Below are 15,817 nucleotides of genomic sequence, written 5' to 3'. Positions count from 1 at the left end.
TCGAGTTGTTTATGAATACTGACAGTCATTAAAGCATTCTTTTATCTAAATATGTTCAGAAAATGAAATTTTTATGCTTTGAAAGGTGCAATTCCCACCTTTTTATTGTCCCAGCCTTGCTTTGAGAGGGTTTTGTCTGCATCAGAGGTGGTTTCTTCCATTCCAGGGACAGTCAATAATAAAACTAAATAAAAATTAAAAAAAAAAAAAAAAAAAAAAAGGAATCACTAATAATCAATAATATTCAGCTTCTCACTGAGACATTCTCAGATTGGAAATTTAACTTTTGGGAAAATGTTACCAAGTTTAAATTATCAAGGAGGATGAAACAGTTGAATTCTGTTGGTTCAAAAACCCCCAAAATTCATGAAACCAGACTGAAATTGTATTTAATTAATTATTAAATAAATGGAATTTTTAAAAACCCACCCAAATGATACTTAAAAACATCCTGGCTTCCAATTTCTTGTGCTTACATATCCATGGAAGGTTTCTTTGGCATCTGGTTTTTCCCTTTTTTTTTTTTTTTTTTGCAATTTGCACAAGTGATCAAAACCCTGAACATCCAAAGGGGTTTCCAAGGGGCCAATTCCATTGGGGAAAACCCAAATCCCTCCTCCCTGACATGGAGAAACACCACAAAACTGGAATTTAATTCTCCACATCCCAAGGATATTTATTTGTTGATTAACGTGACAAAGAAACAACGATTGTAAAATTTAAAAAAAAAAAAAATCTAACACCCGTGAGTGTAAATTCCGATTTACACTGGAATTTAATTTAATTAAATTCATTTCTGATTTCTGGAATCCTGCTCTGGATGAACAATTCCCAAGGATCTGCAGCTCCAGGAGCTCCTGGCAGAGCTGCAGGACAGCACGGACGTGTCCAAGGGCTGAAGGATTTAAATGCAGGAGTTTTCCTTGGGATCAGGGAATGAAGGAGTTTTAGGATGAACAATTCCTGATTTTTTCCTGAGCTGGAGCAGGCACAGGCCCCAGCAGAGGGCACCAGAAGTGAGGGTGCAGAGCTGCTCCAGCCTGGAATTGTCTGCAGTGTTGGGGATCCCCAGCAATAAACAGGGGGTGAAACCTCTGGGTGTCCCCGAGTGAAATCCTGGCAATTCCAGGGTGGGAGTGCTCAGAACTCCAGAACCTCACCAGCCCCGAGGATCCTCCCCAGGGCAGCAATGACACAATTTGGAGCTCAGGAAAACGTTCTCCCTTTGTTTTGGGTGGTTTTTTTTCTGGATTTCACATTCCTGGAATGGGATCCCATTGTGTTCAGCACTGCTAAATTTTACAAACACAAGGAGCCCAATCCGTGAGGATTCCATTGTTATAAATCTTTTTATCCTTTTTCTTTTTTTTTCCCCTGCTCACCTCTTTTCTGCTGCATGTCCTGTGACCCTCCTGAAAAGGAATCCTGCTGAGCTGGAGTCATGGTGCTCTGGTGCAAGGCAGAGTCAGAATTTGTCCTGAGAGAAAGCAAAACCCACAACATTTTTACTTTTTTATTGTCAGAATTTTCCTCTCAGATTAAAAGCAACAACTTGGTAAAAAGCTAAATATTGTGCATTAAAACCCAAAAATCTCTATATGGCAGAAACCAGGCAGAATTTCCTTGTGAAAAAATCAATTTGCAGAACAAATTAGTTCAAGTTTGAAGAGCAATTGTTTCAATAATGGGATTGAGAGGAACACAGGATGAACTGGCTGCCCTTGTTAGAACAGTTTTATCTGCTTTGTTCAGATTAAACATGACCAAATAATGCCATTTTTAAGTTGTTTAGCCATACTTTGGTTATTGTGGTGGTTGAAAAACAAACATTCCTGGCTGGGAGGAGGAAAAGGAATGGCACAGGATGTTGTGGAGATGGGAATTCTCATGGCAAACACATCTCAGGATGAACTTTGTGATTGTGGTCACTCTCAAAAACTGTAACCCTGTGTTCCTTCCCCCTGGAACATTCCCAGCCCAGCTTCTGCACCCAGAGAAATATCCAAGTCTAATTATCCAACATCCAAGTCCCAGGGCTGTGCCTGGGAACTTCTGGATTTTTAAAGATTTTTAAAGATTTTTAAAGGATGTTGAAAGATTAAACTTTAAGGATTTACCTTTCAAAAGGTACCATTAAATTAATGCATCGCTTGCAGACACCTTAAATTTCTTTTAAAAGGAGCACTATTGATTTAAAAACTCAGTTCCTGAATTTCAAAAGGCACAATTCCAACCTGCTGCAGCTGGAAGTGCTGCAGTGTCACACAACACCCCAAAACCCCCCAGGTGACACCCAAACTCCTCAGGTGGTGACACCCAAACCCCCAGGATGGTGACACCCAAACCCCCCAGGAGGTGACACCCCCCAGGATGGTGACACCCAAACTCCTCAGGTGGTGACACCCAAACCCCCCAGGAGGTGACACCCCCCAGGATGGTGACACCCAAACCCCTCAGGTGATGACACCCAAACCCCCAAGATGGTGACACCCAAACCCCTCAGGTGACACCCAAGCCCCCAGGATGGTGACATCCCCCAGGATGGTGACACCCAAACCCTCAGGTGACACCCAAACCCCCAGGATGGTGACATCCCCCAGGATGGTGACACCCCCCAGGATGGTGACACCCAAACCCCCCAGGAGGTGACACCCCCCCCAGGATGGTGACACCCAAACCCCTCAGGTGACACCCAAACCCCCAGGATGGTGACACCCAAACCCCCCAGGATGGTGACACCCAAACCCCCAGGATGGTGACACCCCCCAGGATGGTGACACCCAAACCCCCAGGATGGTGACACCCCCCAGGATGGTGACACCCAAACCCCCAGGATGGTGACACCCCCCAGGATGGTGACACCCCCCAGGATGGTGACACCCACCTCCTCCAGCTCGTGTCTGATGGCGGGGACAGGTACACGGTGCCATAGGGGCAGCTGTCCACGTGAGCCTGGGTTAAGGCAGCAACTCTTCCCACTCCAGCAGCAAATCTTTTCCCAAGAATAATTCCAATTATCCTGTCAGAACCACTACACTCACAGATTTTTCTATGGGGAAGTGTAAAAGGATCTCGACCCAAAGTACTCTGTGGATTGTTGGAATATCTGAGCAGTAAAAATTCTTCCTCCTTTTGCATGGATTTCACTGCTGGTGCCTCCACCCTGCTGTCACACATCCCCTCCAGCCCCATCCATCCCAGCTGATTTTAAACCTGTCAGAAACGATCAGCTCATTCCCATCCCCAAATGCCAAAAGGATGAATCAACCCGCACTGAACTGCACGAGGAGCTGCAAAGGAGAATCCTGCCATGGGTTTGCTCAGCTCTGAAGGGAAACTCCATTTCCCCAAGATAGCCCTGACCTTTCAGGGAATCATGGAATGGTTTGGGTTGGAATGAGAGGATCCAGAGCTGGCAGTGAGGGTGCACCCAATCCCACTGTCCATGTTCAGTGTCCCCAAACAAACTCTGAGGACACCACTTGGACACTGAGCCATTGACCAGAACCCTTTGGACACATCCTGATCCACTGATCCAGTTTAGACACGAAGATATCCCATGGGACAGAGCCCAATGCCTCACACAAACCCAGCCAATGATGGCAGCAACCACATCAGAGAGGGCCACCAAATTTACAGGACACCTCTGCCCTGAGTGACACCTGCTGAGTGTCCCCAGTCCATCCAAGCATCCCTCAGCTCCACGTGGATCATCATCCCCAGGGAAAGCTGAGGAAAGCTCAACTCTTACTCACAAACAGGAGGCAATTCGGGACTAGAAATAGGATTTTCACATCTTGGGAAAGGGAGTGACACAGAGATGGGAGGTGACACCAGCTGGGTGAGGAGGGGAGGAGAAGGGAGCTGTGCCCAGCACACAGGGATTGGAGAAGGGAGCTGTGCCCAGCACAGGCAGGGATTGCAGGAGAAGGGAGCTGTGCCCAGCACAGGCAGGGATTGGAGAAGGGAGCCGTGCCCAGCACAGGCAGGGATTGCAGGAGAAGGGAGCTGTGCCCAGCACACAGGGATTGGAGAAGGGAGCTGTGCCCAGCACAGGCAGGGATTGCAGGAGAAGGGAGCTGTGCCCAGCACACAGGGATTGCAGGAGAAGGGAGCTGTGCCCAGCACACAGGGATTGGAGAAGGGAGCTGTGCCCAGCACAGGCAGGGATTGCAGGAGAAGGGAGCTGTGCCCAGCACACAGGGATTGGAGAAGGGAGCTGTGCCCAGCACAGGCAGGGATTGCAGGAGAAGGGAGCTGTGCCCAGCACACAGGGATTGGAGAAGGGAGCTGTGCCCAGCACAGGCAGGGATTGCAGAAGGGAGCTGTGCCCAGCACAGGCAGGGATTGCAGGAGAAGGGAGCTGTGCCCAGCACAGGCAGGGATTGCAGGAGAAGGGAGCTGTGCCCAGCACAGGCAGGGATTGCAGGAGAAGGGAGCCGTGCCCAGCACAGGCAGGGATTGCAGGAGAAGGGAGCTGTGCCCAGCACACAGGGATTGGAGAAGGGAGCTGTGCCCAGCACAGGCAGGGATTGCAGAAGGGAGCCGTGCCCAGCACAGGCAGGGATTGCAGGAGAAGGGAGCTGTGCCCAGCACACAGGGATTGCAGAAGGGAGCTGTGCCCAGCACAGGCAGGGTTGCTGTGCCAGCCCTGCTGTGCCAGCCCTGCTGTGCCAGCCCTGCTGCCAAGGATATCTGCCTGCCGTGCTTGTCCACGGAGAGCGGGCGGCGGTGCGGCGAGCCCAGGCGGTTCCGGTCCCGGTACACTCTGTCCACCAGCCCGTGGTGCCTCGTGGTTCTGCTCGTGTCCAGCGCCGACGACTGGAATGGGGTCTGGGAGAGACACAGGGATTATCCCCAGGGAAACGCCCCCCAGCCTGCCAGAGCCTCCTCCTCCTCCTGTGCCAGGCTGGGTCCTCCTCAGGAATCACACTCAAAACAACACGTGAACCTTGCGTCGCTTCGCTTGTCCTCCGACAACTCTTTAGGGAAAGCTGTCTCCTCCAGGAGGGGCCATGCTGGAGCTGCCCTGGCCTGGCTCAGCGCTGCCCTCACACCTTGGCACCCCTGAACCCCGGGGTGAGCGTGGCAGGAGCTGCCAGCTGCTGTCCACATGCCCTTGGTGCAGCATGCAGGGTGCATCCAGGAGGAACATGCTGCCACCCAGAGCCTGAGCCCAGGCCAGGAGACGCAGGGAGGAGCTGCACGCTGAGCTCAGCATTGCCCAGGACACGCTGCCTGCTCTCGGGGCTGCCTCTCACCCCTCCTTGCAGCATATTTGTTTGAATGGGACATTGAGAGATTAAAAAGAAAAGTGGTTTCCTTCCTCCTCTGTGTGATGGTTCTGAAGTGATTTTTCAGCTCCTTCAGTGACCCGAGGTGGGATGGTCCCACCTGGACTCTTATCAGCACTGACATCCTGAGCAGTTCCTGAGCAGATGATTTCAGAGCAGGAGGATGGCAGGGGAAGGAAGGACAGGGAAGATGAATTCCCAGGCTAAACTGAAAAACTTTCCCATTTTCCACATCCCTTCCCAGTGTATGCCTGGGGGGGGGACAAAGGAAGTACCGAGGGGTCAATCTCTGCTCCTACTCCACCAGCAATTTATGGCTCTCCAGGGAGAAAAATCCTCCCCAGCCTTGCACTCCCTGCCAATGTGAACAGCTTTGCCGAGTCCCTCAACACCATCTGTTTGGAAATCCAAAATTTCCTCCTCCATTCAGGTGCTGCACGTGGCAAATGCACTGTCCTGTCTGCCAAGCCATGAAACCATCTGGCTTCCACATTCGTCCCTTTTTCTTTTTTTTAAATTTTATTTTGCTTTGCTTTTTTTTCCAAGTGTCAGCTTTGGCTGTTGAAAAGATTATTTCTATAAAGCTTTGCATTTGTTTTGAAAGGCTTTGTTTGTATGAACTTTTTAAAGAGCCTTTCTACTATTTTAAACTCTTTTCAGCAAATATTGGGCTCCTCACCCTCTCTGCACACACAGGCTGTGTTAACAGAGCTGCAGAGGGGCTGTGGTGTTTATTTTCTCATTTCAGGGCCAACATTTTACATGCAGCAGAATATTTAAGGCAACAGGGGACTAGAAAGGAGCACAGTGACTTTTTACAGGACTCTCAGCACTTCAGTTCACGGGGTTTGTGCTTCACTTCCTCACTTGGCTGAGAAAACTCAAACAGAATCTCAATTTTTAGGCTTTTAAATTCAAACACGGTGCTTTAATCTCTGCTGCAAGCACTGAACAACAATCCCCACACACAAGTGGGAATATTCATCAATCCAAAGCCACAAAAGGTCTCAAAGTCCTCCTTTTTTTCTGTTGTCACAGCCCAAAAGGCAGCAAAATTTGCAAATACGTGCTTGGAAGGTCAACAGGAAAAGTAATTTCCTATGTCAGAGGTGTCAGCACAGTGCTGCTAAAAAAAGGAGCAGCCAGCCCAGAGCACAGGGAATGCAGAGCTCACCTGGAATTTAAAGGGAGGCCAAAGCATAAAACTTTAAAAACAAAAAGTTCAGTGTAAAAACAGCTATTTGTCAGGTTTTTATCTTTTTTTGGGGGGGGCACAATTTCCTCATTAAAAACACAATAAAAGTCTCACTTGAGTTGAGCAGTGGCACAAATAAATGTGGGATGTGTCCCAGCTCAGGGCTACAGTTTATAGAAAGGGGGATTGTTGGGCAATGCTGTTTCCTGGCTTTCCAGGAACCCAGATCCCAAAAGAACCCTGAATTTAAGGAAACAGAAAACACCTGAGGAAATGGCATCACCTCCAACAGGTCTGACTTCTCCCAGCAACCTTCCTATAAAATTTATTTAGGGCCAAACACCAAGACAGTGTTCATGGATTAAAATTCCCCATCTCTGCATGGCATGAGATATTTAACTACACGGGGGAAAAAACGGATTAAAAAAATTAATAGATCTGAGCATCGACTTTATTTGGGAAAATGAAGAACTAAAAAGTTTTTACTCCCATGAAAAACATTCAAGGGTTTGAGACCAGACCCAAAATCCCTCAAAGCATGAAAAAAATCAGCTTAAACCAGACAGGAAGGAAAAAGCTCAGTGCTCTCCAAGTGTCACTTTAGGATTGACCAGGAAAATAAACCCAGGTGAGCTGGGTGAGGGGGAAGGAGCAGTGGTACCTACTGCAGCTTGGTATTTTGGTGCCTCCTGGTGCCAAGCAGGATTTGGGAATTCATTCTGCCCTTCCCCATGGATTGAAACATGCAGGCTGAGTGCACATGCTCAGAGATTGCTGAAACCACAGGCCAAAACTGAATAATCTGCTATCTGCACCAAATAAAACCCTCCCAAAAAAAAAAAACCAAAAAAAACCCCAAAAAACAGAAATAACCACATGACAGCAAGTCCAGGGAATCTGCAGAGGAATTATTTGCATGTTCCAGACTGGGATGCATGGCAAAACCTGGATTTGTGTGGCAGTCCTGTGGAGCTGGGGGTGAACCAAAGAAACGCAGCGCAGGTGCACAAATACGTATCCACCTGGGCAAACAGGACCAGTCCTAAATACGTATTTGCACAAACCTAAAAACTTGTTTACCAAAGAGACAGGAACTGCTCCAAAGGCTTCAGCCAGAGCTCCGTTGTGCTGCAAATCAAAGAAGCAGAAGATGCTCAGACACCAACGCTCTCAGCAGGCACAACCACCCAGGCTCTGCCTTCACACCGTCCCAGCCTCGTCTGCAGTCGTGCTTGGAGCTTCCAGTTGGAAAAAACCTGGAAAGCTTTTCTCCCCACCCTGCTACAAACACATGGAGGTTGTTTTGTTGCTTGTCACCATCTGGAACAACGTCAATTTGGGTTTTTTAGTGTGTGTGTGTGTGTGTTTGTGTGTGTGTGAAAAATTATAGAAAACCCCAGGGTTTAAGGATAGTTTGTTTTTGTCTCCTCCTCCAGTTATTCATAAATTTTTGAATATTCCTTTTTCAGCAGTCAGGATTAAAGCAGTACAGGTGAAAACCAGCAGTGATGGCCATCAAGCACAGAAATATTATTGTTTAAAAGGAATTCTTAGCCTCCTTAACAAAAAAACTTGAACAGAGCAGACACTGTGGAGTAACACTGAGGACTTCAATCCACTACAAACCTCTGCTCTGTATTCCCCAAAGAATTAAAGATTAAAATAGACTTTAGCCTCTCCTCTTGCACAAGATTCAAGCTTTTAACCTGCTCAAATTCAGCTGTCTGCACCTATTTGAAGAAGCAGTTAGAGGAGGTCAGCGAGAGTTTCTCCATTTGTATTAAGCAGCCTCCATCAAAAAACCACAAACTGCAAAATTTCCTTCCCACCACATCCTCAAGAGTTCAACTGTAACTGTGACTGCTCAAAAAAGGAAAACCAATGCAGAAATGTTCATTATTTGGAGCACTCTCAATCAATTAAATGTGAAAATCAGGAGTTCCCAAAGGATCCATCAATTAATCCTGTCCTTGGACAACATCCTCTGTCCAAACACGCTTCAAACAGCAAAATTATTCACCTGAAACTCTGATTTTCTGTTTAAGGTGCATCATCCCTGGAGTCACAAAACCCAACCAGGACATTCTCACATTTCCTTTTCAGCCAGCCCAAAAAAAAAGTGATTATTCTGATAGCACTTTGTGACCCACTGCTCTTCTCCTCTCCCAAAATTCCTCCCACAGAACATGCACATCAATTCCTGCACTCCCCACTTCCCAACATCACCTTTATTTCCTCCCATTTTGCTTTGAATTTACAGAATCTTCCCAAATTTCATTAGGAATTGCATCTCTCAGAGTACTCCTGACCCCAAGACCTCAAAACCAGGGACAGGAGAGCTAAAATCTACCATAATCAATATTAAAAAAACAAAAATGCCCACACATCCCAAACTCATCAGAAGTTTTTAAAGCAGGGTGCTGACTTCTGGGCCAGCACACCAGCATCCAAGCACAGAATTCACCAGCAAATCCAAGGAAAAACCCTCAGAACTCACCTGGAAGGGGAGATCCATGGCACTGTTCCCAATCTGATTCACATTTGGCAATGACCCCCCATAGTACTGGCCACGACTCTGCCCCAGTTGCAAATATTGAGTTTTCTGCAGCTGTAGCTGAAAGAAAAGGAAGGGGAAAATACAGTTTTAACTGTTTTAACCAGCACAACTCGACACTGTGACCGCTGAGAATGGAAATCATTAAAAGGCATCAATCCAACTTTCACAAAGGAGGCTCAAACTTCTCCACGAGTTTCTTGCAGCAAGAAAAGCTCAGGAGAAAGGGAAGGGAGAGATTTCCAAGGAAAAGGCAGAGCCAGGTTTTCAAACAAAGGACAGAGAGGTTTTCACAGAAAACCCCTTCAGCCAAGGAAGAATCAAACCACCACGAGGATTCCCTGTGGGACAGGTACACGTGGAAATGAAGGGGATGATCTGCAAAGTTCCACTCAATCCCAGGTACTGCCCTCCAGTAAAATATTCCAGGGGTTCACTCAGCGTTGGAGACATTTCTGGATGTTTACATGGGATGCTCAGGATGTTCACGAGAGCTCAGGGATGTTCAGGGATATTCTGGGATGTTCAGGAGAACTCAGGGATGTTTCAGGGATGCCGAGGGGTGCTCAGGAATTTTCAGGAATGCTCAGGGATGCTGAGAGATTCTCAGGGATGTTGAGGGACACTCAGGGATGTTCAGGAGTGCTCAGGAATTTTCAGGCATGCTCAGAGGTTGTCAGGAATGCTCAGAGATGCTCAGTGATATTCTGGGATGCTAAGGGGTGTTCAGGGATGCTTAGGAATTTTCAGGAATGCTCAGGGATGCTCAGGGATGCTCAAGGATATTCTGGGATTCTCAGGGATATATTCAGGGATGCTCACAGGTTCTCAGGGATGCTCGGGGGTGTTCAGGGATATTCAGGAATGTTTAGGGATGCTCAGGGATGTCCAGGGGTGCTCAGGGATGTTCAAGGGTGCTCAGGAATTTTCAGGAATGCTCAGGGATACTCAGAGATGCTGAGGAATGCTCAGTGATGTCCAGGAATACTCAGGGATATTCAGGAATGCTCAGGGATGCCCAGGGGTGCTCAGGAATATTCAGGAAAGTTTAGGGATGTCCAGGGGTGCTCAGGGATGCTCAGAGTGCCCACAGCACACTGCCAGCATTCAGACAGGATGCACAGAAAAGGCCCAGCCTGTTTATTCCATGCCAGCACTTTGGGGAGTATCCATGGAAGATCACAGAATTCCAGAATGATTTGGGCTGGACGTGACCTTAAGGATCATCTCATCCCACCTCTGCCATGGCAGGGACACCTCCCACCATCCCAGGCTGCTCCAGCCTGGCCTTGGGCACTGCCAGGGATCCAGGGGCAGCCACAGCTGCTCTGGGAATTCCACTCCAGGGAGGAATTTCATATTAAAATAGTCCCTGAATAAAAGATCAACCAAGAGGACAGCTCACACATTCTCCTGACATCCAAACAATTCCCAGAAAACTCAAATACCTTTTATTCACAGAATTTCCCCCAGAAACCACCAATTTCCAACAGCACAGACAGCCAAAATCTCTGTGCTTGAGCTGAGGGACCAAATTAATCCTTGATTTAGGAGATGAAACCTCTTCATGGAGCACAGAATCCCAGGATCACTGAAGTGGGAAAACAACTCCAAGATTGTGTCCTGCCTTTGCCAGGCTGCAAGGGAAAAACACCACCCACAAAGCTGTTGAGGGGTTTTTTTTTCCCCTTAAAAAAGGGCTAATAACCCCTCAGGCTGAAGATTTATAAAATATTCCAAATTTTTCCTATCCAATGGCTCAGAGAGAACCCATGTAAGGAGCAGGAAGGGCCCTTTAGCTTTTCTTGTGCAATATTTTGCCACGCAGTTCCTGAAGCAAGACATGAAATTAGAGAAACCCTGTGCTGGTATCACTTAATGAATCACAGCCCTTCCAACTCAAAGAGCACAAAAAGCACAATATCAGAACTAGCTGTGTTTTTTTATCCCCCCTGGCCCCTGCACATGTTTTTGTTTTTTTAGGTTTTTTTTTTTTTTTTTAATATTTTTTTTTAAAGCATTGTTTGGGATTTGGGCCAAACATTGAAGTAATTATTTCAACAGGTGTTGGTTTCCTTTCAAGAAACTCCAAAAGGCACCCAGGGAGGAGGGGGTAGCTCGGTGTTTTTTTTAGGATTTTAGGGGTTTTTTTGTCAGGATATTCCCACCTCAAAGCAGCACAGGACAGGGAGGTCAGGAGCATTTGTCTTTTGTGCTGCACTTCCATGGAAATGAAGTGACCCAAGAGCTGGGGAGGGAGCTCAGGCTGTTCAATGGCTTTGGCTGCACCATTAATTTTAGCAAGGATAAACACTCCTGGAGATCAGTGCCAAAAATAAGAGGAGTGATTGCTGCTCCCTGCTCTCATCCATCAGCACAGCAGGGAGAGGCTGCTCTGCTCAGCTCCTGCCTTGCAGGACAGAGTGGCCCCCAGACTCCACATTTATTGGAGCCCATCAACAACTGCCACTTGCAATCTGTGAAGATCAAGTGGATGCAGAGCAGGATTTGTGTCCTCTGGATTTTGAGCTGGAAAATAAAGTTGGTTTGAATCTTAGGAGCTTGTTGTCATTCCAGCAGGAAATCAGGAGTGAAATCAGCTCTGGGTTTTTGTTTTTTTTTTCCTTCTCAGCAAAATCTACAAATTTCTCTGAGATACCTCATTGCACCAAAATCCACAATAAAACTTTGGGAAGGGACCTTAAATGTTATTTAATTCCACCCCACACTTTCCACTACCCCAGGCTGCTCCAGTCTGGCCTTGGACACTTGCAGGGATGGGAAATCCACAATTTCTCTGGGCTATCTGTCCTCACCCTTTAGGAAACCAGATGCTGTGCCTAAAATAAAATTTCATTTTCCTTTCCATCCACCCTGCAGGCACATGGCACAACTGGGGGTGAGGTTTTGAGGAGGGTTTGATTTTAAAAGCAAGAAACAAAAAGCTTTTTCTTAATAGAAAAATTCCCCTTACTCTGGAAATGTTAACAAGTCTCAGGGCAGCTCCAGGGTTATCTCCTGGGCTTGGATTCAATTAATGCAATTTGGATTCTGGATGAATTTAGCCAGGGAAGAATGATAAGGAATTACTGAGTGCTCACCAGATTTATTAATTTCATCAACCACGAGAACTTGGTGACTCTAAATTGCAGTTTTTCCATTTTTCTGTGAGGTGGCCAAGAGCAGCTCCCTGACAGCTGAAAATATTGCTAAATATCCCAGTTCCTTCCCAAGAAAGCTTTTGGTAAGGAAACAGCTTTTGCTTGTTAATCCACTTTATTTCTGCCTGGTTTTCTTGCTCTCAAGAAACATTCCCCAAACGCCAGACCCAAATGGAATCTGTAATTTCCCTTCCACCAGCCTCTTACTCAACTTTAAATCCTCACTTCTTTTTTTTTTTTCTTTAAAATCCAATTTAATCACGAACAATCATATAATTTATTTGAACATTTTTATGAAATTCATCAATTTTTCCATTTGGGTCACCATTTGCTGGACATACAGCTGTGTTTGTAGGGAGAGATTCAAATTCTACAATTAAATAAATAATAAATAAAGACAGAAAAAAAACCCTAAATACAAATCCAGTCTTCCTACAGACTTTCTAATATACAGATGGGAACTAAATGAAGCATTTATTAATAATTCAATACTTTAACTTATTGAAATTCTTCCCTGAAAAATTCTGAGTAAATACAAATTTGTGGGCAGAACTTTTTGGGAAGTTTGGTGATTTTTGGCACTGTAAATCAACCCCAGTGCATTGTAAAATTTTTTCTAAAAATGTCTTTTTTAACAGATGAGATTTGGACTGCCAGAACGATAATAAAAGGGTGGAGTGTCCGTTTGATAAAACCCCAGATATCTGGTGACTACAGGAAGCAAAGATTTACTGATAACACCTTTTCACTGCCTTGCAGTTTCCACACTGAGCTTTCTTATAATTTCTTTTTTTTTTTTTTTTCCTCTTTAAAAAAATAAAAACCTTTCCTCTTTAGCACCTCCAGCCTAATAAGCAGCAAAACCAGCACGGATTAAAATTAGAAAATAATTATTGAAGCTTAATTGGGACTTCAGTTCTGCTGGCAGGATTTAGAGGGGGTTTTAGAAGCTGCATTATTGGGAAATCCCGTTGTGCTGAGCAAGAGTTTGCTTGGACAGGGATGAAATTCCCCAAGAATTTTCACCTGGAGCACCCGGGCCTGCTGCAGAAATTGAGATTTTGGATTTTGGATGGGAGGAACTTGTGCTGAGAGGAAGCAGAAGGAAAAGAAGCTCCCAAATGCTGGTCTGGTTTCTCTCTGCAGTTGGAATTAAACACCAAGTCAAACAAAAGCTGCAGTTCCTGCTGCCATCCCAGCGGGACTGGTGCCTTCAAAGGGACATTTCTCCCCATTCACAACCCTCATGTTGATAAGAAAAACAAATAAAAGCTTAAAAAGAAAGAGATTTTAACAGCCATTTAATGATTCCAGTTTAGATTTAGTGGCACGAGCTACAGATCACCTCATTAACCCTTTGATTATTTTTAAAAAGTTCTTTAAGGTGCCAAAAAAACTTTCCTTGGCTCCTCAAGGGAATCATTTTCTGTTAATAATCCAAAATTCACACTAAATTTGAATTTTAAAAACTCAACGCTTGCTACTCGTAGAATTACTGAAATTAATACATATTCAAAGAACTGCTCGTTTGTGAACCCAGCCACCCTGAAAACTGCCTGGGATTTCTTTAATTCAATGAGGAACAAATCACAAATAAATAAGAGAAAATCCTGGTAAACCAAGGAAAAGGGAATTTTCTGTGTTGGTCACAATTTTCTTAACTCCAGCAGCTGCTGGTGCCTCTCCACATTCCCAACCTCAGAATTAAAATCAATTATGAGCAGACACAAATGAATGAAAGGTTGGGAAGACTTCTGGACTTTTTAATCTCTATAATGCTTTGAGAGCTTGGGAGAATACTGACTGTTTTTATAATTTTATTATGTTTTGGATAATTTATTGCAAACAACTACAAATACTTCCATTATTTACTGATATAAATTCACCCCTGCTGTTATCAGACAGTTCAATAGGTGGCTGAAGAGATGGATTTGCAAGTTGAGCTTTTTATTTTAATTTCCCACGTAATTAAAAAATTAATATTATGAAATCAAACAACAGCAGTATTTTCACCTCAGCAGGCACCTGTAATATGTAAATAATGGAGTTTATCTTCCATGCCCTGATAAATGAGGGAAATAAATTTTATGGTGCAAAGCCACTTGTTTGAAACTGTCTTTTGGAGCACCTCAGAGAAAGAAAAGGGTGTGATAAGAGCAAACTACAGCTCAAATTCCGTGGTAAAACACCCTGATTCTCCAGGAAAGGGCTTGAGACAGAGGGAGATAAAAAATATCTGAAATTGCAGCCAGGTGAGCAGGCTGCTGTCACTGAGAGAGAGAAAAGGGGGCTCAGAAAGCCCAGTGAGTGCCTGAGAGTGACAGCAGTGCTTTCCTGGGGAATAATCAACATTTGGGAGGGAATGGGGGAATGGGGGGATGGGGAATGAGGGAATGGGGGGAAAGGGGGGAATGGGGGGGAATGAGGGAATGGGGGGGAAAGGGGGGAATGGGGGGGAATGGGGGGGAATGAGGGGGAATGAGGGGGAATGAGGGGGAATGAGGGGGAATGAGGGGGAATGAGGGGGAATGAGGGGGAATGAGGGGGAATGAGGGGATGGGAGGAATGGAGAGAATGGGGAGAATGGGGGGGAATGAGGGGGAATGGGGAATGGGAGAATGGGGAATGAGGGAATGGGGGGAAAGGGGGGAATGGGAGGATGGGGAAATGGGAGGATGGGGAATGAGGGGAAAGGGGGGAATGGGGAGAATGGGGGGAATGGGGGGAATGGAGAGAATGGGGGGAATGGGGGGAAAGGGAGGATAGGGAATGAGAGAAAGGGGGAAAGGGGGGAATGGGGAAATGGGGGGGAATGAGGGGGAATGAGGGAATGGAGGGAGAGGGGGGAAAGGGGGGAATGGGGGGGAATGGGGGGGAATGAGGGGGAATGGGGAATGGGAGAATGGGGAATGAGGGGATGGGAGGAATGGAGAGAATGGGGGGAATGGGGGGAAAGGGAGGATGGGGAATGAGAGAAAGGGGGAAAGGGGGGAATGGGGAAATGGGGGAAGGGGGGAATGCGGGAAAGGGGGAATGGGGGGAAATGGGGGAATGGAGAGAATGGGGGGAATGGGAAATGGGGAGCAGTGGCAGCTCCTTCACTCTCCCCAGGCTCCTGTGCCAGGACAAAGAGCAGAGGAGCCTGTGCCTCTCTCTGCCTGGGCTGTCACACTCAGGAAGAGGCAGATTTCCAAAGTCACCGATTTCCTGCAGTTTCCAGCCGTGCTCCAAGAGCAGCAGAGGCTCCAAAGGCACAGCTGTTCCTCCCAGGAAGGAGGGGAAAGGAAATGAAGGCTGAAGTTGAGAGGAAAGGGATAATCCACAGTGAGAGCAGCTGCTCTGCCTGCCTCGCTTGGGACCTCGGGGATTCCAGCAGCATCTTGGAACAAAATGTTTTGCAACAGTTTGGAATTTTTTTTTTTTTTGAATTTTCAGAGTGTTTTTAGTGTCATAAAAGTGAAGTTTTGAAAGCTGGCTCTGCACAGAGGAATGAGGACAAGCCCAGCACAAGTTTCTCTTGCTGCCTGTGCCAATCCTTCCCAAGGATCTTGGTGTCCTGGAGTGATGGATTTTGCAGGGAATGGGACAAGCAAAGCCAAAACAGGAAGCCAAA

General features: G+C 46.3%; 1 protein-coding gene across 2 annotated transcripts in view; it reads right to left on the bottom strand.

Annotated features, from left to right (window-relative positions):
- CRTC1 (CREB regulated transcription coactivator 1) overlaps positions 1-15,817 on the bottom strand; it is a 45,103-nt gene that overhangs the window by 17,955 nt on the left and 11,331 nt on the right. Inside the window, exons 2-7 of one of the 2 annotated variants that reach the window (XM_062510125.1) lie at positions 8,987-9,103; positions 7,570-7,617; positions 4,696-4,833; positions 2,885-2,946; positions 1,383-1,477; positions 99-184 (exon numbers count right to left, since the gene is read on the bottom strand). In XM_062510125.1, coding sequence (XP_062366109.1) covers positions 99-184; positions 1,383-1,477; positions 2,885-2,946; positions 4,696-4,833; positions 7,570-7,617; positions 8,987-9,103 — 546 coding nt within the window. The remainder of the gene's footprint in view (positions 1-98; positions 185-1,382; positions 1,478-2,884; positions 2,947-4,695; positions 4,834-7,569; positions 7,618-8,986; positions 9,104-15,817) is intronic. The other variant, XM_062510126.1, reaches the window with a different exon arrangement.

This window comes from Cinclus cinclus, chromosome 28, assembly GCF_963662255.1.
Source record: "Cinclus cinclus chromosome 28, bCinCin1.1, whole genome shotgun sequence".
Taxonomy (NCBI): domain Eukaryota; kingdom Metazoa; phylum Chordata; class Aves; order Passeriformes; family Cinclidae; genus Cinclus; species Cinclus cinclus.
The sequence above is the reverse complement of the archived record's forward strand: the minus strand, read 5'-3'. Positions and strand labels throughout refer to the sequence as shown.